This window comes from Takifugu flavidus, chromosome 11 (assembly GCF_003711565.1).
Source record: "Takifugu flavidus isolate HTHZ2018 chromosome 11, ASM371156v2, whole genome shotgun sequence".
Lineage (NCBI taxonomy): Eukaryota > Metazoa > Chordata > Actinopteri > Tetraodontiformes > Tetraodontidae > Takifugu > Takifugu flavidus.
In genome coordinates, this window is record NC_079530.1 from 12,116,449 (window position 1) to 12,138,111 (window position 21,663).

The window sequence follows — 21,663 nt, forward strand, 5'->3', positions numbered from 1 at the left end:
CTCTTGTAGAGCAGCACACCAGCCCCGTGTTTATTGGGACTAAAGGGTCAAAGAGACAGCGTCCAGTTTTTGCATCATCTTCAAAGGAGACAGTAAAACTAGGTGCCCTGCCTTCCTCCCTCCTCCCTCCTGCCCTCCTGCCCTCCTGCCCTCCTCCCTCCTCCTCCTCCCTCCTGCCCTCCTGCCTCCTGCCCTCCTGCCCTCCTGCCCTCCTGCCTCCTCCCTCCTGCGCTCCTGCCCTCCTGCCCTCTGCCCTCCTGCCCTCCTCCTCCTCCCCTCCTCCCTCCTCCCTCCTCCCTCCTCCCTCCTGCCCTCCTGCCCTCCGCCCTCCTGCCTCCTCCCTCCTGCCCTCCTGCACTCCTGCCCTCCTCCCTCCTCCCTCCTCCCTCCTACCTCCTCCCTCCTGCCTTCCTGCCCTCCTCCTCCTGCCCTCCTCCCTCCTGCCCTCCTGCCCTCCCCCTCCTGCCCTCCTCCCCTCCTCCCTCCTGCCCTCCTGCCCTCCTGCCCTCCTCCCTCCTCCCTCCTCCCTCCTCCCTCCTGCCTTCCTGCCCTCCTCCCCTCCTGCCCTCCTCCCTCCTGCCCTCCTCCCTCCTGCCCTCCTGCCCTCCTCCCTCCTCCCTCCTTCCCTCCTCCCTCCTCCTCCTGCCCTCCTGCCCTCCTGCCCTCCTGCCCTCCTGCCTCCTGCCCTCCTCCCTCCTCCCTCCTGCGCTCCTGCCCTCCTCCTCCCTCCTCCACTAATATTATCTCATGTTCCATATTCCAGGAAGAGCCATTGTTTAAATCTACTAGCGGTGCGCTTGGTTATTCCTGCTGCCAACATGCAGATTTTCAGATAAAAACAAAGTGCCCCCCGACCTTCATTATCTCGGGAGTTAATTACCATCTTTTAAAGTCCATTCAGTCATCTGGAGCAGCTGTGGTTCACAGATTCCAGCTCTTATTTGCACGTAATCAGCGTAATAGTTCCACCCTGCTCCGTGTTTGTAGTGATGCCGAGTGCAAGAGGTGCAACCGTTCCTTGTTCTTGATTCATTTATTTTTTTTATTATTATCTTGGGGCCTTAAAACAGAGATTTTTAGTGGCTTAGGAATTATTTAAAATAGCTGCAGTGCGGCTGAGATGTCATCACTGCGTTTAATGACATTATTGATCTGTCTGCGTGTCTGCGTTGTGATCAAGAAGCTGGCTGATATCTTATATCTGCCGTTACGAGAGTCTTCATTACAGTCTGAACATTTATGTTCATCTGCCAAGCAGCTCATTCCCCCATATACTGTGACTAACACCCGCATAGTGTAATATACGCAGTAGTAATACAAGGTTACGGGTCCCTCCGGGATTCAGATAATCACCAAAATTTAGTCACCTATTATCAAGGTTTCCTAAAAATTTCCTTAACATTTTGATCACAGACGGCAGCTGTCACATAACCTCATTGGTGGGGGTAATAACAAATAAATAATCCACATCTTTGCAGTTGAACCAGCACTGTTCATTCAAATATCCTGCGTAATAACAATACTAACACCAGTTTTTATGTTCTTATGTTAACCCATCTTGATTTATTCAGTCCAAATGTGGTTCTACAACCCTTTAAATGTGCTTTTAAACCCTGGGATTAAAATTCACTTTTAGAAGTGTGTAGATCCTGTGTATGAACTCGTTTTGCTGCCTGCTGCTACTGCCTGTAGGTTGAGGTGTAGGTATATTGTAGAGGGATCAGGTAAAAGGATGATCCCCACAAATCCCAACATGAGCGGTGTGATCTACAACATAATTCCTGTCGTAATCTAAAAGTCTTACACAGACGAAGAAGAGCTCTCGGCATTTCCAGGAATCCAAATATAGTGTAAGTATCCTTGATTTGATGCGTCAGAGCCACAGAAAAGTGCTGATCGTATTATGAAATCTGTATCCGAAGCAAAGAACAAGCTGCACTCGTGTAGCGTGACAGCCCCCAGCGCCAGTCATGGTGCTGGTCGTGGCTCTTCACCAGCGGTGATGCTCCCGGGCGCTCTTGCTAGAATGCAGCTCCACAATCTCTCATCTGTGCAAATCTCCACAGTCTGAGATTAATTCAATAAAAAACGGAGATGTTCTGCTAGCAGGTAGGTTTTTGGATGGGGTCTTCCAAAAGCAGGACGATGGGAGCGCTGGGGCGCCGTAGCCCGGAGCCACCCGCCAACACCTGCGACGAGGAAGAGGAGCGGGGACAAGAGCAGCGGGTGTCCGGGCGATGGCGGGTTGAATCACATTCTGAAGGACGGGCGGCATAATGAGCCGCGTTCTGACGGTTAAGACGCGGCGGATGGGAGCGAGGAGGCTCCTTTTCTCAGAGCAGCGGGGCGGATTAGAAGCTCAGTTTAATTCTGGGTCATGATGTCATTCAGGGGAGTAGAAAGAGGTGCGATGGGAGGAAGAGCTGCCAAGATGAGGGGCGAAGACGGACCTTAACGGCCATCTGACTCGGTTATTATCAGATGACTTTGAGTCCTTCTGTTCTGTCTCTTTCCCTGCTGGAACGTCTGATCTCGGTCTCCGCGAGACGGTTCGGTTCCACTCCAGCAGCTGCTGGATGATCTGTGGAATAAAGTTGCTCTGACAGAAAAGCCCCGTTAACAAAGATGCTGCAGTCTGTACTGTCCATTATTCTGCCTGTGATCCTGTTCCAGCTCGTTAAATGACCAAGAACTCAACAAGCAGCTAAACTGGGTCAGTGCTCGAGCCTGGTGGGATGGTTTAGCTCGGGGTTTCTCTAGTTGTGTCGTAAAAATGTCCGACAACAGAAGCCCGACACAAGGATTCAGGTTCTTCACCCAAACATCTAAAATGGCAGTTGTTTCTAATCACAAGTAATTGTTAGATTAGCTTCCATTACTTTGTACCCTTTAACCTTTTGAAAATGATTCATTTCTTTTTACATTGCTGGGATTAAATCAACCCCCCAATTAATGTTGCTGCTAACAGAGACTTTTTATTGCACTGAATTATTAACTTATTGTTAAATGTATTAACATTAATCACACAATTGACACTAATATTATTAATCACAGCATAATAAGAGTCTTCTTATGGAGTAATTTTGTAAATATGCAATATATTATATAATTTGATATACTGTGTGAATCCCATCTGTAATTTGTTAAAGCTTTTGCTGGAGGAACATTTCCAGTGAACGTTTTAGGGGGAAATATATTCTCAGTGAGAGGAAACGGCTTCCTGCTCTTTGGTGCATATAGAGTAATAGATGCACTTTGTTCAGCCTCCTCATGTGGTAACTCATTGTAATGAAACCTCCGAACGCCTGGAGAAGCTTTCCATCGTGAAAAGCATCTTGGTTCTTGGTTAAACCAGATGCAGCCACGTGTACACACCTGTTTAAAATGGCAGAATCATTTTTCCTGGACATGCCAACTCGGTCTTGTAGGTCTACCCTGGGAAAGCTGTCATCAAAGCTGCGTGTTCCACGCTCCCCTGAATCTCCTGGCAGCTCTCTCCAGCAGCCCGGTCCAGATCGCTGCCTTAGCTGTGATCATTAGCCCAGTTTCAGCACTGGCACGTCTGTGGGCCATATGCCCTTGATGATCGGAGCTGAATCAAACTCAGACGGGCTTCCCGACGCAGCCAGTGACAACTCTGGGATTTCTCCTCTGATGAAGCCAGGTTGTCTTAAAGGCAGAGAAGGACACGGGAAAAGCTCACTGAAATCGTTTGTGAGCCAGCGTCTCTATAAATAACACCCGCTGCCCTAAGTGTCACCTCACCTGCTCGGAGAGTAATGACTCAAGCGTTCGGCACCGCGGCGGAGGGCAAAACGACTCCGAGAGTCACCTTTTTGGGTGGCCTTCCAGGGTTCTAACCCCCAAATTATGGATCTGTTAATTATTCTTTCTCTATATAAAGTCATTAATGAGTCAACTCAGAACTTCGACTCCCAGGGCGCTTCGTAAGGTGACCCCTAACGTGACCTCGGTGGGACTTTTTTGGGTTTTTTTTCCCTCAGATTAATCACATATGCTAATTTGCAGCATCTAAATATTTAACAAGATGCAACATTTGTGGCTGCTCACTGGAAAATAACTGGAGGGTCAGATTATCAACGCAAGTGTAGCGATGATGGAGCACTGAGGGAAAGTGGAGCATCTCGCACCCCTCAGCATCATAGATGACAGATATCGGTGATGACCCAGTACTAACATGCGCACTCCACATATTCAGCGTGGTTTTTATTAAACGTGGCCGTGGACTCGGAACTGTGGGGAGTGTTATTGCCACAGGAATCCTGTTGGGTTTTTATGGGGGAGGGGTGGCCGTTTAAAACCGGCCTGTTCCACCCCGCGCTCGGAACCGTGGCAGATTTATGAGGCTGTCCCGAGGCCAAACACGGCGTGGCCGCACTGTTTCCAGCAAAACTCTCTCATAGAGCAGCACTGCGGGGGGGCGTTAGTCTTTAATTGAGCTGTTTATCTTCCACTGTAATTGATGAATTTTAAGAAATGGTCCAACTGGAAGATGAGGAGGAACCACTGTTGTACAGGGGGGCTCGTGCACACTGGAGAGAAAGAGAGAGGGGGGGCGTTAACCATTGAGCAGTGTTTATGCAGCGGCATTGATTTGTGTGTGTGATACGTGTGGTTTGAAAGAGGGGCTGTGAAATCACCAAGCCAGGAAGGAGGGGGAGGAGGTGGATGTAGATACTTGTGGTGTGTTCAAGAGCTCAAACAGGCAGGTGAAGGCCATTTCACCAGTCTGGGAGGGGCTGAATGTTGCGTGATCTGTGCTAAAATTGGCAGTGCAGCTAGTGCCAGCATCTATTGTACCAGCGTTCTAAGAGGTCCTGGACACATGCACGCATGCAAGTGCCGCTTCTGCACCGCTGCTCCAGTCTCAGAAGTGACCCCCGCTTACGAAACACGCCTCTTCAGCTCGAGTGGAATCTTTTGAGGAGCAAAGCCGTGAAGCACAATGACAGCGAGCCGGCTGTCTTCTGCGCTCAGGCATCAGAAGCTGCACTGCTGTTGAATAATGCATCGCTTTCAGTGTTTTTGGTCCCGGAGAAGAGTGGTGGAGGGTGGGGGGGGCGCCTGGTGCGGAGTTTGGCGAGGGTTTGAGGGTTCAAATGGCCCTTCTAATGTAAGCAGGGGTCTCTCTTCTTATCCTTTTGGATGTGGCAAATCGTGAGCCGGCATTTAATAATCAAAGCCTGGACAGGATTTGAAAGGCAATTTCTTGAGATGGAATGAACGATTAGGCTGGAATTATTAATATTTTTCCTGACTTGCGGGGTTTGTTATGTTTAAAATGGCCCTGGAGGAGAATGCGATTTTAATCATCATCTCTGCATTGCAGTGGAAAGGTCAAACTGGCGCCGGTCTCAGTGCTTTGTCGCGGTTTTCCTCCCACTGAGCGAGTGGGGATTACTGAACACAGCGGCACCGAAGATTCATCTGCAGATTTCAAATCTGCTAATGGCATTTTATTAGGTAGACCCACGGCTCTGGAAAAAGGCGGTGTCATTACAGAGAAGGGGGAAACCATGACACGGATTTTCCCCACGGCCGTTCCTCTTTCGTCTTCTGCAGCCAGGGCGGAGCGTGTGGCTCGCTGCGTGCAGCAGGATTCTGGGCTGGCTGAGCCGCGCTCTTTAACGCTGCGGTGAGGAGGCGTCGGTTGCGAGGAGCCGAACAGCCTGCAGAGAGAAGTCAAGAGAGGAGGTGACATTCAGCACAGCCGGCACAAAACAGGACAATAAAGCTGCATCATATGGCCTTTACATAGTTTTACACAAATCTGAATCAGACAATGGTTTTGTTAAATCTGAATTTGCAGAATTCCTGCCTTTGTTTTACATTTTAGAAACAGATTTTGAATTAGCCTTGTTTATTAGCATCGGTAGCATCCTGGCCAGGGTTAGCATGGTCGATTCTGGGTAGGCACGGCCATGAAAACACCGGGATGAGATGGATATAGTCATTTAAACAGCAAATTACATTCGTTCAACTTCATCAGATCTGCTCAGAGTCTGGACATGAAAAAAGAACATGTGGCATAGACATTAAAAAATGTATTGATCCTGTATTGTATTGATTCGACAGCTGGAAAAACAGGGGACACAAAACTATCTGACCAGAATGATAAACGATAACTTTTGTTCACGCATCTTATACACCAGCACACAGCATATTTTCAATTTAACAGCTCATAAACTCCATTCCCAACCATTCAACTCGAAATTGCATTTAAAGCTGAGTCAGCAGTGCGCCAAAGTTCATTAGAGGTAATTTATTGTTCGTCCACGTTCAGCTATCCTCTTGACGCGTCTTTTAATTTCGAGGTCTTTTCCGATTCCTTCTGTCACTAACCTCTGAATTCCTATTGATCTTTCCCGCCACGGCGTGCGCCATTGTTCTATTGAAATATTCTTCTGACCCACCTTGAACGTGCACTCCCACTGTCACATTAGCATGATGGAGCTGCTTTTTTCTAGCCCTTAACAAAAGACTGGGCTACTGAGCGATTGATCGCAGCTCCTTTGATTGGAAAATCTATCCCATCACATTTACCAGTCGTTTAAAACCAGAAAGATTTTAATCCCAATAATAGAAGAATGCAGATCCGTACAGGCTGGGATTGCTACAGTCCAAGTTAGGTTTAATATTATTGATGGGCATGGAGGTCACTGTGTTGGATTTGGTGGAATTGCTTTGATTTGTGCGTTTTCCCGGTTATCAGGTTATCTGTGATTTAAAAACACTAAAAATTCTGTTTCATCCTCTCCCCAATGGGCACCTCTGAAATGAGCCAAATGGCCTTGACAGTTCACGCGTGTGAAGCTGAAAGCCCAACGAGACCATTTAGAGAGTATGGGAGATGCAAACGGGGGAACTTCAGTTCACCTGCCAGCGAGATGTCTGACAACAAAGTCCGCAGCAGTTTCGTGCACAGCGGTTGTCAAATATTTGTCATTCGCTGAGAAAGCCAAAAATAACCGTTTGGCTTGTTCCCGGGAGTTTTGAGCAGTCCACCTCTCAGAGCAGCTCTGCGAACACTTCGCATCGACGTCTGGAAGCACCAGAAGATGAACAGAGAATTTCTCCGCATGCAGCATAATCTGGCCTCAACTACCAGCAGGAAGGGGAGCGCGCTGATATTTACAGCGTTTATTTTAGCAGTGCGGCGTGACGTGTGTCCCGATTTTCTGGGAAGCGCTTGTCTCGTTTCCACTGGAACGTGCACGAGAAAACTATGGGTTTGCTCCTCCTTCCACAGAGAACAATGAATTTGACTTAAAGTGGGGAAACTCTTTAGACTCTTGACCAGCAGCCTAGGTGGGAAGGCTGTAAATGTTCAGCCTGACGGGGTTTGGGTGAGATAAATGAGAGATTCCTTTCATGTTTTTAACGAATGACTGCGTTTCTACGCAGCAGGCGGCCTGAGCTGCTGCTCAGAAGCCTCACTCATCTCCTCATCATCGTGTTTATTTTCATCTCCTTTGGAATGATCTATTCATAGGTCTCGTGCTTCCTGTGTGTATCACGCTGAAAGCCCTCCTTCTTCTTTTAAAATGGAGTCGTCACGGTTTCGCCTTTAATCGATGGGGAATCGCACGCCAACAAATCTCAGTGAGGTTGAACTGAGATGAAACCCAGCACATCAGGATTTGGCGTGAGTAATAGACCGAGGGTGGGGGGGGTGAAGTTGAGGGGCAAACCCCTTTTCTAGACGAGGGATTCCTTTACTGCAGTCATCAGCAACCTCTCCTCCTCCTCCTCCTCCTCCATCTGCTCCGCCTCACATGCTGAGCTCACTCTTCATCCCCCCTCTTTCTCTTTCGAGCCATCCTCCCCGAGCTCCCTCTCACACGCACGCGCACACCAGTCACGTTTCTGCGTGGAGGGATCGGCTGCTGCAGGATCCAAGCTATGCAGCACATGGGCAGGAACGCGGGCAGAGTCGTGAGTCCCGCCGTTTTACTCCAGCTCAGCTAGTCTGGACTCCTCCTCTGCTGCTCTCCCTCCGTCCATCCTGCCATTCCCTCCTCTCGCCTGGACCGTCCGTCCGTTGTCCCAGCTCAGCCCGCGATGCCCGTTTCCACCGCGCGCTCCTCTCGCCGCCTCAGCCGTGTGACATTGATTCCAAGGTTGCCGCTCTATTGACTGCTGCTACACTGTTAAATATTTCAGGTAGCGTTTCAGTGGCTGCGAGGGGGGAGAGGAGCAGGCTGAGCGATGGTGGCGGGGCTCTACAACTACCACTGACAAACAGACGGACGCGCACACACATGCACCCATTCCACCTACAGAGGCACAGAGGTATATTCACACGTACAGACCGCTCCGCAGATGGCTCCACGCACGCAAACATATGCAAATCTGAGTGGCGTGAGTGTGGGCTGGTGTCTCTGGGAAAGCTTGCCGCCTGGTTTGGAGCAGGAGCTGCTATTTGCAGACTGTGCAGTAATTCCAGACCAGTCAAAACACCTTCCTCAGCATGTCATCCCAGCAACAACAGCATCAGTTCGGATTCTCTGTCTTATTTAAATTTTGGTATGATACCTTGAAAAATCCATTATTCATTCACTTCAAATTGTTTCATTCTGTCACAGCGCTTCCATTACAGCTACGTCTTCTTTTACTTATTTCTTTATATGATGAATTTTACAGGAGCAATGAGTTAGATTCACTAGCGGAGGCACCGTCCTCTTCAACCCCGCTGAGACCATGTGTGGTGTATATGTTCATAGTTGCATCGCTCACCTGCGGAGAGCAGCGGAGATCTGGACTGAGCTGACAAGAGACAGATTAGCACCCTGTCGCTAATTAATGTCAGTCATGCTGCTCAGGCAACTTGTGATTAGCTGTGGATGTTTGTGTCATTGTGCTTCCGGAGGATTCGGATGACTGGTTGGGATGTTACAGTATCTGTCGTAGCTTTAATCAATCAAGAGGGATGCAAGTAAATTACTATTGGATTACATTCTCAAGCCTTCGCTAACTATAAAAAGCCTCTAGAGTTTAGAAATATTTAGATAGTAGGGACACAAAAATATGTGTTTAAAACCTTAAAGACTCAGATTCATGCAGAGACCATCGGCATGAAAAAAATGTCATCTTCCAGATGTTTGGTGCCATCTGTTTTGGAATCCTTGACAGTCTGAGCAATGCGGCTCTTCCCCACAAATTAGGAACATTTCCAGGAGAATTTTGTGTGTATGAATAACCATGTTACAGCACAGTGGAGGTAAGAATCGCACGACTCCAGGCACCGGCTCTTAACTATGTAGAGCACATCTGCACAGAAGCAGTGCCTGGTGTGTGCTGCAGATGCTTTCTCCCTGCAAGTGCACATATCTGAAACTTGAATCATCTGTTTGTTGAGCCCCAAGGTCTTTCAAAGACACCTTTATTCATTTGTGAACGGTTCTTCTCATGCAGTCAAAGCCTCAGCGCTGATTTGAAGCTAATACAGCACATGCAGTATGGATGCTCCCCCTTTGCTGAGCTGACACTATGCAGTTGCAGCAGGGGGGAAAGGGCTTCCCCAAGCTCTGCTGCTCTCTGCATCTCCGCCGTCTCCCCACCTCCCTTCTCTGCTCCGTGACACACCACTGGAGAATTCACACTAAACCACATGAGTTTTTAATAAGTCTTTTTTTCCTGTGTTTCTATCTCTTGTTGTTTTCCACTGGGCTGCAGTTGATGTTCTTGACTGCTGGTATGAGGCTAAATATGGTTTTATGTGTCATACATCGTAGCAATGTTTCCATGGCTGCAAGACTCCAGTTGGTTTTACTATGGGGTGGGGCTCCAGGGAAACGGATGTAGAAAGCCGGGAGAAGAGTCCTTTATGTAATCGCATACACAAAGGCAATTAAAATACCTGTTATAGACACAGGTAGAGCCACTCAACTGTGTTGTAACTTCAAAGAAACATTAGCTTTGCACAAGTGGAATAACTGATTTGTTGCCATTTCTCTTCTTCTCTGCAGGTTTGGAGGTGTGCCCCCTCATGGCATGGCCAGAGACTGTTGTGTTCCTCTGCTCCTCCGGAGGGTGAGTCTTTCAATCGTTTCCAGTCTTCTGTGGCCCTACGGCCTGCTATGGGGATTTCCTTTCCAACACATCCAGTCTGTCCTCGGTACAGATGAATTTGGAGGTTTCAGTCAGGAATTGATAATGAGAAATATGAATCCGGGCAGCATCTACTCGCCTGCATGATAGTTATGAGCGGTGAAGAGTAATAGCGCCAGGGGAGGAGAAATGCAGGAGATGACAGACAAATGACTTTCACGACGAAGAAAATCCACAAGAGCAGGCCAGCTTATCGTGTGTTGTGATGACGGTCAGATCTCAAAATAGAGGTCGCGCCGGCTGCGCTGGCTTGGTTTCTTGGTGTGAGCCCAAACAAGATGTGCTGATTCACTGCAGAGGTCCTGAGGAAGATGGTGCTGCAGTGGCAAAAACACAACAGCGTGGATCAGCTCAGCGGTGGGCTCGCGCCCTCCTCAGCTCTGAGTCAACACTCTGTAATTCAAGGCTCCTCTCCATGACAGCACTATCAGCCATGTGGATTTATCATTATTGCGGTGTGGTTGTGGACCAGCAGAGTTTTTTTTACAGACCTTTTTTAGTATTCTTGGAAAAAAGTTCCTCTGCTAAAAAGATGACTTTCTTTACTGAACGCTTTCAATAGGTAGAACTGTTGCTGTGCTGCCCCCTGCTGGTTGTCGAACACTCCTCCCTTTGCTAATTTAAATGAATGTTCTATCTCCATTATTGGTTCTTATTTCATTGTTTCACTGAAGGACAACTGTGCGGACAAATCTTCATTTCCTGTGGTACATGTGTGATATTTTCCTGATTGTGTAACATTTGTCTAATTACTGGCTGCAAACCCTCTCGCAGAGGTGACGGTGGTTTACCAGAACGGGCTGCCGGTGATCTCAGTCAGTTTGCCATCGAGGCGAGAACGCTGTCAGTTCACACTCAAGCCTCTCAGCGACTGCGTGGGCGTTTTCCTGCAACAGCTCCAAGCAGAGGACAGAGGCATTGACAGGGTAGCCATCTACTCCACAGGTACGTCCAGAAGAGGGCCGTACGCACGCTAATGCCTGAGTCGCTTATACGTACATGTTCCACTGTAATGTTCGAGTGTCCTTGTGCTGCCAATTGAGGCCATATCGGGGGCTTGCATCAGGCTCAAATACCTCCACATGAAAAGATTTTTAGGCCTCTCTGTGTTCAAAGGCTTCATTATGCAGAAACAACCAGTGCTTGAAGTCCCGCTGAGTAGATAAGTGCATCTGCATTTACCTCTCCAGTTAATCACGCGGAAGAGATGCCAGTCATGTTTGGAGTGGGCAGGGGTCAGTCCTCTGTCTCTCCCCGTCTCATCTGCTGTTTGTCACGCCTCCAGATGGTGCGAGGATCGCCTCCTCCACGGGCATAGACGTCCTGCTGCTTGATAATTTCCAGCTCGTCATTAACGACACCACGCACCTAGTACGACCTCCGAGGAGAGGTGAGAACAAGCTGAGTCACCGGCGAGGCCACTCAATCGGGCTCGTTTCCTCGCAGTTGGACTCAAATAGGATGAGCAAAGTGATTTCTCCCCCTGCCAAACCGAATATCATTACAATCAGTAAATCTTTTTCTTTTTCGCCCCCACTCTGCAGAGGTGCTCCCTCACGAGGAGGCAGAGAGGCTGAACGATGTCAAGTTTCTGGTGCAACAGCTTTACACCACTCTGCGCATCGAAGAGCACCAGCTCAGCAAAGAGCGGGAGCTGATCGGACGACTGGAGGACCTCAACTCTCAACTCCGTCCTCTGGAGAAGGTCCGGATTTTTGATTCTGCCGTTTACTGTACTTTGTACATTAGATACGAGAAGTCGTGAAAAGTGGTATTTCTTCTCATATTAATCTGCTCTTCATGAATGGTCTCGAGGGCTTAATCAGCGTTATCCTCGTCCCGTCTGTGTGCAGGTGAGGGAAGAGTTGAGTAGGAAGGCGGAGAGGCGTACTACCTGGGTGCTGTGGGGCGGCATGGCGTACATGGCCACCCAGTTTGGCATCTTGGCCAGGCTTACCTGGTGGGAGTACTCCTGGGACATCATGGAGCCCGTCACCTACTTCATCACTTATGGCACGGCGATGGCCATGTACGCCTACTTTGTACTAACACGCCAGGTAAGACATAAAAGCACAGATGTCGTTGGGATTGGGATTTAAAATGTGGGTGGAAAAAATACCAGATGGCAGTTCTGTCAAGACAATTCATTAGAAGCATTCGATAATAACTTGAGTTGATATGTGAATATGTGCTCGCAGCATCTGCACTCATTTATATTTTAGTTGCCTAAAAGGCACATCTGGGGGTTTTGAGGACACTGGCTCCATCTGATGTTTGCCAGCGGCGTGATCAGATGATATTTGATGAACGGACTGGTCTGTCCTTCTGTGTCTGTCTGACCTGCAGGAGTACGTTTACCCCGATGCCAGGGACAGACAGTATCTGCTGTTCTTTCACAAGGGGGTGAAACGGACACGCTTCGACGTTGAAAAGTACAACAAGCTGAAGGACGACATCGCCGAGGTACAGTCGCTTGGCGAGAGTTTTTGGGATGTAAAACGAGTGCCGCGCAAACGCGCAGGATTTGCATATTTTAGGCTTCGGCACTTGGGTTTGCAACAGCTGTGAGCCGACCTGCTTCTATCCTTTTGTTTCCTGTAATTTCTCTCCCTGTCTCCTCATTCTTTCTCCCCAGGTGGAGTTGGATCTGAAGCGTCTCCGGGACCCGCTCCAGCTCCAGCTCCCCGTTCAGCAGCTCACTGCCAGCAAAGATTGATGGAAGGGGTGACTCCCTCTCCTCCTCTCTCAGCCCCTTCCACCTCTCTCCCCTCCTGCTATCCATCACCCTACTTCCTGCCCTCTTACCTCTAGTTCTTCACTCAGCCCTCCTCCCTTCCACTTCCATTCCTCCTCAGAATCAAACACCCTGTCTCGACAGTGGGAGTCCCCCCCCCCTTTTTTTTCCTTCCTGTTTTTTTTACTTTCCTGACCTAAAACACTTGTCAGAATTGCGAGTGAAAATGGCTGCCGAGGCCGAGAAGAATGAGGAGAATACCAGGAGATTGAAATACTCGGAACCGACGGATGGTGAGGATGACAAAAAGGACAATGACGATGAAGTGGACTTTATGGATATGCCTCAAGTCTGCAAGGAACTCCAGAGGGAGCCAACAGGAACTCTCACACCTATAGACACCTATAGAGAGGAGGAGAGCAGGGTGAATGATGCTCTCTAACTCTGTCTGCAGTCACCGTGGCTGCTCTTTATTGGCCCTTGGAGATTCTCCATTACACCTGTCCAAGTTTACAACTCGACTGAGTGACTGACAGCCATCCCTCCTGGCGTGACCTTTGTCCACAGCCTGTGTCGACCTGCAGGTTCTGGGTGTGGCAGAGCCTCGTTTCCTCTTCCTGTTGACGTCCTGTAGCAGCCTGGCGTGTGCTCAAACATGGAAGAACTACCAACAACATCACTGTGTGTTCTTTTATTCCAAAAAAAAAAAATATTTTGGCACTTTTTATTTTGAAAGCCATAGTATATTTGTTATGAGAAGAATATAAATATATATGTATACAATCAAATAAACCGACGACCAGAGGCTAGTTCCCATGCGGTGGGAGGAGGAACTCTCTTCCAAATATCGGTTCAGCAGAAACGCATTCGCTTCTCTTGACAAGCCCTGAAAGGGAGTCCGGAGCCCACGGCGACGGCCCAACGCACAATTCATCACATCTGCAGACACAGAGCATTGCGCCGTTTATATTTAGGACCTTGGATTTAAGGTGCCGTTGGAAGAGGGAAGTAACGCGAAGCCGTGGTGACAATGGCTTCCGATTAGGACCCTTCCTGTGGTATCGGCATGGGTAATGGCGTGATTGACCTTTATAATCTCCGCATAAATGCACAGGTAGTTCCCTAATTTACGTCTTCAGATGTAATAATGAACTGTCAATTTAAAGTCTAATGAAACTAAACCAAATGTGAAGTTACCGTTCTCTGCAACCTGGCCCCGACTTGTAAGGTTTTTAAAACATTTTATTTTAATATAATTGGCTCTGTGAAAGCTTCCATGCATTTTATAGGCAAGTTGCACTGACCCAGTGAAGCCTTTTCCATCCTGAACTGGCGTGAGAGTTGCCTCCTCCCACTGTTGCTGTAATGCCCCCCCTGCTCCCGTGACGGTAAGGCAGGGTAGACTGCATGCTGTGGTATGCCCTTAGTAGAAATTTGTGAATGTGTAGGAGCATTATTGCAATTTTGTATTTAAATGGACACTTTTTCTTTGCCACGTCTGGCTGACGTCTCATCTCTGTCCCTCTTACGAAGGTTAGAAGCCATATTTTCAGTTGCGTTTGTGGGGTTTTCTGTTCAGGGTTTGATCTCCAGACTCGTTTACGCGCCAACGCCCTTTTTGTTTCCCGTCTAAGCTGCTGTACGTCGCCTCCCCAGAGGGCAAACACAAAGGCACAACTTCAGTGCGCCTTTTTAGGATCATGTTGGAGTGTCTGGCGCAGATAGAAGAAAAAAAAAACCCTCCAAACGCGGGATTTTGCTCTACACCGTCACTGTGCATTTGTGTGTTTGATCTCCTAAGGAAACGGTGCCTTTTGGATGGAAGTAGCAATTTCCTGAGCCGCGACCATATCAGATCATCCGGGGTTGTGCAGCGTCAGTGCGGCTCGCGTCTGCGTGGGGTGTTGACGAGAGGGGCGAGAAGAGGGCAAATGTCAGATCACCATATTCATGAATATTTTGCCCTGTCGATGCTGGCATAAAAAAACCAAATCAATTCCACCTACATCACATTTCATGGCAGGCTTGAGCTCGGCATTTTCCAGACACACATGCGCGCGCACACGCACACCAAGTGACCATGGCGTTTCCTTGGAGATGTACTGTAAGAGGTGGGAGGGTGACGGGTCTCTGTCTGCAGTCCAGCTCTCCACTGTTTTCTACACTTCTCGCCATTATCGCCACCTCCTTTTTTTAATCATACCATCCACCATTTGTTGCCTTTTTTTCTTTATTTCTTATTTTTCAAGCAAAAATATATCAAGTATAGGGAACCTTTATAATAAAGAGGGTGTTGCATGAATGTATGTTTACATGAGAAATTACGTGAAAATAATAAAAGATGATTTATCAAGCCGATAAAGAAAAAAAAGATAATTCAAGGATGTCGTTTGTAGAGATTCTTAGTTCTAAAGGAGCGATGGAAGGGGTCGCTCGCGTCAAAGCTACCAAAACCTGACTTCAGTCTCAGCAGAGGCTGCTGAACTGCCCATTTTCACCTAATTTACCTCCTCTTCATCCACATTGAGCTGAGCACCTTCCAACTCCGGTGCACCCACAACTGAGGAGACCTCCCGACCTCGACCTTCTCACGTTCTGAGTTTGAGTGTGAAGGACGAGTCGAAGTCCACGGAGGACGCGTCTCCTTCTCCTGCCATTTTTATCGGTTCTCAGCCTCTTTCCTTTCCCTCCTGATTCACATTTACTCCCGTTTGTGTGTTTCTGTTTTGAATCCAAAGTTTGCTTGTTTGCATTAGGATGATGTTTAAGACGCCTAAAGGGTGAAACACAATATAGAATGATCTCGTCCTCCATTCTGACCTCTGGTTTGGTTTTGTTTTGGATTGATTTGTTTTTTTCTGCCCTTTTCTGTTGACATATGATGCTGTAATGTTGGCAAAAAATGTAAAATCTTGTATCATTTATGAAATATGTATAAAAGAGATATGTTATTCAATTACCAATAAAATCCTTATCCAGTTTTTGGAGCCAGCTGTCTACCTGAGATTTGTTCAGTCTTGAGGTGATTAATGGACAAAAACCAGATAGTAACAAATAGATGCTCAAGGTCTTGAACATCTTCTCCAGTTGAGCTTGACCTCCAGATATATCCTGGATATGCCTCCTTGTTTCACTAATATACATTAACAAAAAATAAATGATAGATTAGGACAGAAATGAAGTGCTAAACAAGCAAAATAAAATATGGTCAATAATGTGTATTGTAAAAAACTAAAAATGTAATGTCAGCTCGATCGGATCCTGTGTGAATCTTCCAACTCAGCTGCTGATTCTTCTTCAGGTTTCCCTCAAATCCAGCATCTCTTGACTTCAGCAAACCCTTCGTTGGTTGTCTGGCATGTTATTTTATCTTGATGATGGTCCTATGGTGGAAATATTGATTGATGAGTTACTGAATGAATTACCTTACACACACCACACACACACACACACTTGGCTGGTTCAAGTGGTCAATGAAATGATGATGAATGAATGTCTGTATGAATTTCAAAATCTATTTTTCAGGCTGACAGACAGAAAACTGCATTAGGCTAAAAGTGACCACTAAATCTAAACACAATTACAGGCTGAAATGGTGGATTTTATTTTATGAAATGTAACGATGTTTAATGGAGTGACCCAAGCTTTACATACGTGGGCCGTGCTGTTCCTCAAAATGGCCCCATTATGCGATGAATCAACGTTTTAGCCAGACACAGGAAACATTGTAGCGATGCTTGTAGCACGTCATCATCCGGATGAGAGTGCAAAATGGTTCCATCCAGCTGATTAAATCCATGCATCTACACGAAGCCTTGAAAATAAGCACCACAGCGAAGCGGGTGTTGGTGTGTGAGGGATGTCTGGGACAATCCTTTCAGATTTTGGGACCGGCGGGATAAATGGGGTCAAGGTGATGCAGACAGATTTAGCAAAAGCAGATAAGACCTGTCTGTCACTATAGAGTCCCTCTCAGAGCCGGGACAGTTCCTAAACCTGCAGAGAAAAGGGATGTTTTATTTGGTCATTTACACGCAGCTCCACGAGAGGTGAGTAATATTATAGGGGAGTAATATGTTGTATTATGTAATCTGTTTACATTTTTGTGAAGTATAGATATAAGGCTGGATTCCCACCGTCCTTATGAAAAGAGGATGGACTTCATCTTCAGAAGGCGGGCTTCTCTTCTATTTTTTCTAGGGCTTCAAAGCAAACATATATCTTTTTTTACTGGAACATTAGATGGTCAGATTGACAGAGAACACAAACTAGAAGTTACATTTCCTTCCATAACCAGATCAGACAGACTAAGGGAAAATTTAATGTTACAGGTGTAAGCAATACAAACACAGCTAGCGTGAGTTCATCCCTGCTGTTCTGAATGGTTCTCACTTCATCGCCTCGCCATTGACATGGACTATAGGCGATGCCACCTAATGGTGCATTGGAAGGGAATGGGGCTCTATAAATCAATGTTCAACCCCCTCTTAACCATCCCTGGACCCCTGCTGTGCCTACAGTCTGAACAAGCCTTGGAGGAACACGAACCATCACGTCCACCAGTCATCAAGGGTGCCTCTCTGTGACAGCCACTGGTCCGAGCGATGGTACCGCTCCACCAGCATGGCTGGAGGACGCCATGGCCGCATTCAGCATCTCTGAGAATCACTGTGGTGCCCACGCTCCAATCTGGCTGAGCGGCAGCCACCCTCGGACCCATGAAGGCATCGTCACCCTGCCTGTCTGCACCAGCTTCAGTGACAACTGCTGTCAGTGGACTGTCAGTGTGGACACGAAGGCCTGCTCTGGAGGACGCTTTGTCCACCGCTTGCTTAGACCCCCAGTCTGCTTCCATGCTCATTGTGGACCTGAGGGAGAAATTCTACTCTCGGCCAAATGCGCATGTTTTTTTAACTGCTGTGTCAGAATTCTGACATCTGCAATGAGGTGGACTGCACAGGTCTCAGGGGCACCCAGTCTGATTGTTAGTGTGGACCCGGGACTGTCCTGGGACCAGTAGACACACATGCATGGGTAAACCAGAGACTTGTGGAGGCGTTGCATGATATGGGAGATGGAAGATCTAAAGCAAAGACAATTGGAGAAATCAGACTGTGTATATGGGTTTAACTACGTTCAATCACGGTTCAAGAAAAGAAATGAACATCAGGTTAAGTTACTTTATATTATTGCTCATAATTGGGCCTCACCACTGTGTTCACTACGCTTATATAACTGGTCAGCACAGTGAGAACCGTGTTCGCGTGAGAAATCAGCCAAATTTTTCACACTCTGTCCTCGCTTTTTATTTTACCACTCAGTATTTCTTCACAGGTCCCTTCAGAAATGTTTTAAAGCCCTTTAAAGTCCAGCCCTTTAAAGTCCATCCTCCTCCAAATTATGCAAGTTAATCTGCATTTAGGTCAGCTCCGCCCTCCTGGTTCTGCAATCATTGCATAAAATAAAGCAATCTGACATTAAATATGAACCCAGCTGTTATTGCAGCACGTGAAACCTTCTGAGACGAGCAACGGTTGCAGAGGTGTGTGCCACCACCGAGGGCGCCTGGCTCTGCGAGCGTGGTCAGACAGACGTGGTTGCAGAGGTATTCGTGGTGCACGAGACGTCCACAGTGGCGCAGCGTCTACGCCAACTCTCTTCTGTCCCTCCTCATGCAGCGATCGCAGGTTGTCATGTCAACAATGGAGGTCGCTCCGCCGACCGGACTCCTATCAGTGTAACTGTTCCAGAGTGCAGGAGCTGGGAGAAGATAAACACACATGCCAGGATGTGTTGCAGTGTGTGTGTGTGCGTGTGTGTGTGCGTGTGTGTGTGTGTGTGTGTGTGACAGAGAAAGAGATGGTGTCCAAAGGGGGAAAAAGATTTAGATGGTAATCAATTGACCTGCAGAGGAGAGCTGACTCAGGGAAACATGCGTGCATTAATCTGAACAGGTACACACACACACACACACACACACACATGTAGAAGCTGTTTGACCAAAAGGTATTAAATTCCATATAATTTAGTGGCCCAGAAGGACTCTCAAATGCATTAGCCTCACTTGACAGAATGGTCAGTGCACTTTTTCAGATTTGTAATTTGAGGAATGAGTCAGTTGAGGAAGAAATATTTGATCTCATTAGTAAAGGACACTAACTAAGGATGTGTAGGTATGTAGCTATAACCAACGTTTTAATGGCTCCCTTAATTACCTAATGGAAGTGGCCTCAGATATCAGAGAGAAGTCATGTTATGAGCTTTGAGACTGAGGTGGCCGGTTTGTGTTGCGTAACTTTGACAGTTGACAAATCAATTTAATGACAAGCTCCCTGTCTCCTCGTGCACTCCCTGTCTCCACGTGCACTCCCTGTCTCCACGTGCACCCGGTGCAGTCTCCTTGCACTGCTGCTTTGCAACACAAATGAGTCGCACACGTCTCCCTCGGGCTTCAAGCAGCAGCATTTGGTAAATTTAGAGTCTGAGAAGACCTGGACGTTGATGGAGTGGCTTTTCGTACAGCTGGTGACAGTGAAGGGATCTGGGGAAGGAGGGTGGTGCACCTGGAGAACAGTCAGATCCGACAAGATCACTCAATAAGAAACATTGTTGGTCCCCTAACCCCCTTTGGAGTCTCCCATTAATCAAAGAAAGGACTTGCATGGTTTCCACATTATTCTAGATTTTAGCCCTGCTGGCTCGCTCTGCGATATTTGAACTCTATTTTAAGGTTTCGGTGTGCCAAGAAGCAATGGGATGTTCCACATGATGACACTGCCCCCATTGTCCTTCAATCTATGCACCATTAACTTCCATCATTAATATTTATACTGTGAGCTGGCACTCCCTCATTGATTCAGTTGCGGTTTAAAGCTTTAGTGGAGAACTGATTTGTCATATTTTGAGGCTCCTTTGGCTGCAGCTCCTGTCGTTTCTGAGGCTTAGACTTTAAAGTGACATCAGGAGAAAGTTTAAAAACTATTGAGGAAGAGAATGATCACAGTCAGAGGTTGGCCAAATGTGAAGGAGGCTGACAAGCCAGAAAAACACAATGATTGATGGAATCTGAACATGCAAGTCTCTTTTGGGTCAGTGCTCTCCGTCTTTAGACTTGTCATGTCGGTCAGTCCATAATATAAAAACGAAAGGCAGTAAATTACAGCGCTCCACGTGCGTTTCTGTCCGATTTAAGAAGCTTCAGAAGGTGAATTGATGAGATCATCGTGTAGCTGATGCCTGCTGTGAGGTGTGAGAGGGGATTTTATGTCTCACTGTCTCTGTGTGGTGTCGTCGGCCTTGACCTCTGCCCCTGTCCTCTGCCATACCTGTCCAGTGTGACCGGAGCTTTGTTGAGGGGGGTCCAGTGGTACAGTGATAGAGGTCACAGGCACCCACAGCAAGTCTCTAAACTCCACATTCTTCACGGTGGAAATCACAACAGCTGAGGTCTAATACAGCATTTTCTAGGTCATTTAAACTTCCCTTTTAACCCACCTGCAATTATTCATTAAACAAGTTCATTTGAAACACAGAATTTTACCATTTACCGGTAGTCAGATCCAATTTTGCAGATATTATATTTCTAATCATTGTGTTGGGGTCTGATGATTGCGCAGGATGGCATTTAAGCTAAAGTATAAATAACATATTTGACTTTTATTGTGTCCTTTTAAAACACTACTAAATAAATAAAACCTAGAGTCCAGCGGTCTCTGACCAGTCACCTTGTTCAGGTGACAGATGAGAAAATCGGGGACACCAACCTGGTGACAGGCCTTCAGGGGAACAACCCAGGCAGCAATGGCGACCTGTTAGTCCGCACCAGCAACTTAGTGTTCCCGGTCACCTGGAGGTCCCCAGAGAACACCAAGTGTCGGCTGAAGGCCAGGCAAGCATGCGGAGCACGGATCTGGAGCTGCCAGTCCACAGCGAGGGAGTCTTTTCAGAACTGCTGATTCCTCGGAGCGGTACCGCACGCCGTCTCAGCTCCGCCTGCCCGACCCCCTGTGCGTCGGTGTAGAACCAAAGGAGAGAGTGGACGGCCTCCCTGCGGAGGTCAGGAGCTGCTTCACCACACCAGGACTTAAAGCTGGCCAGGCCCTCAAGTATTACCTCATTAAATGGGTAAATTATAGCATCAAATGATCAACACCACATGGCTGCTGCCCAGATTAATAGATAAAATAGGGATTATAGCTCCTAAAAGTGATTACATTACAAAAAGGGGATTCAATTAAAAAAAACAAACGGCAGCTTAAAAATTGTATGAACATTCTGCTGTAATTAACAGAATATTTAAAGTAGAGAACTGAACACAGATCGGACTTGTTACCTAACTTGTGAGCCCCCCACTGACCTCTTTTAAAAAGATACTGTTTTACTGTTGGGTCTGGTAAAAACTGACCTAAAAATATTAAAAATATTATGAAATTAATGCTTCCGGCTTCTTTCCTCAGGTGCATATCTGACTAAACGGACACAGTATTCATCAAAGGACCAGCTTTTGAAGCACCACCAGGAAGCTGTGTTCAAGGTCATCGGCAAGGACACCTGGGTGAGTAAAGTTGCATGCTGGGAAACAGCTGGCGCAGGTGTGGGTTGCTGCGTCCTGGCAACGCTCAGAACAACCAGGACTGTTTGCAGCTAGTGTTCCGTCTTTGTTGGGTGTGCAGCAGACCGCCGCTGCGCTCTGCCATATCGAGGACACGTCCACAGGGAGGCTCGAACCGGGGGGACGGCAGCTGTCACTGAGTGGAGGCCCCATCTTCATCCTGCCTGAGCTGTGACGTGCACATGTC

The 21,663-nt window shown here is 47.5% G+C and overlaps 2 protein-coding genes across 3 annotated transcripts in view; both read left to right on the plus strand.

Moving 5' to 3' along the window:
* The window catches only part of mcu (mitochondrial calcium uniporter), a 37,818-nt gene extending 21,966 nt beyond the window's left edge, over positions 1–15,852 (plus strand). For both annotated transcript variants that reach the window (XM_057047141.1, XM_057047142.1), the window contains exons 3-9: positions 9,990–10,053; positions 10,906–11,076; positions 11,417–11,521; positions 11,676–11,836; positions 11,985–12,188; positions 12,478–12,594; positions 12,767–15,852. In XM_057047141.1, the coding sequence (XP_056903121.1) occupies positions 9,990–10,053; positions 10,906–11,076; positions 11,417–11,521; positions 11,676–11,836; positions 11,985–12,188; positions 12,478–12,594; positions 12,767–12,847 (903 nt within the window). In that variant the 3' untranslated portion in view covers positions 12,848–15,852. The remainder of the gene's footprint in view (positions 1–9,989; positions 10,054–10,905; positions 11,077–11,416; positions 11,522–11,675; positions 11,837–11,984; positions 12,189–12,477; positions 12,595–12,766) is intronic.
* oit3 (oncoprotein induced transcript 3) lies at positions 13,092–21,663 on the plus strand. Its single transcript, XM_057048317.1, is given in 13 exon segments — positions 13,092–13,289; positions 17,360–17,497; positions 17,499–17,744; positions 17,801–17,881; positions 18,187–18,199; positions 18,544–18,579; positions 18,582–18,663; positions 20,586–20,710; positions 20,713–20,799; positions 20,802–20,989; positions 21,348–21,419; positions 21,513–21,586; positions 21,588–21,663. Coding segments are annotated over 13 exon segments (1,404 nt in total). The 3' UTR covers positions 21,652–21,663.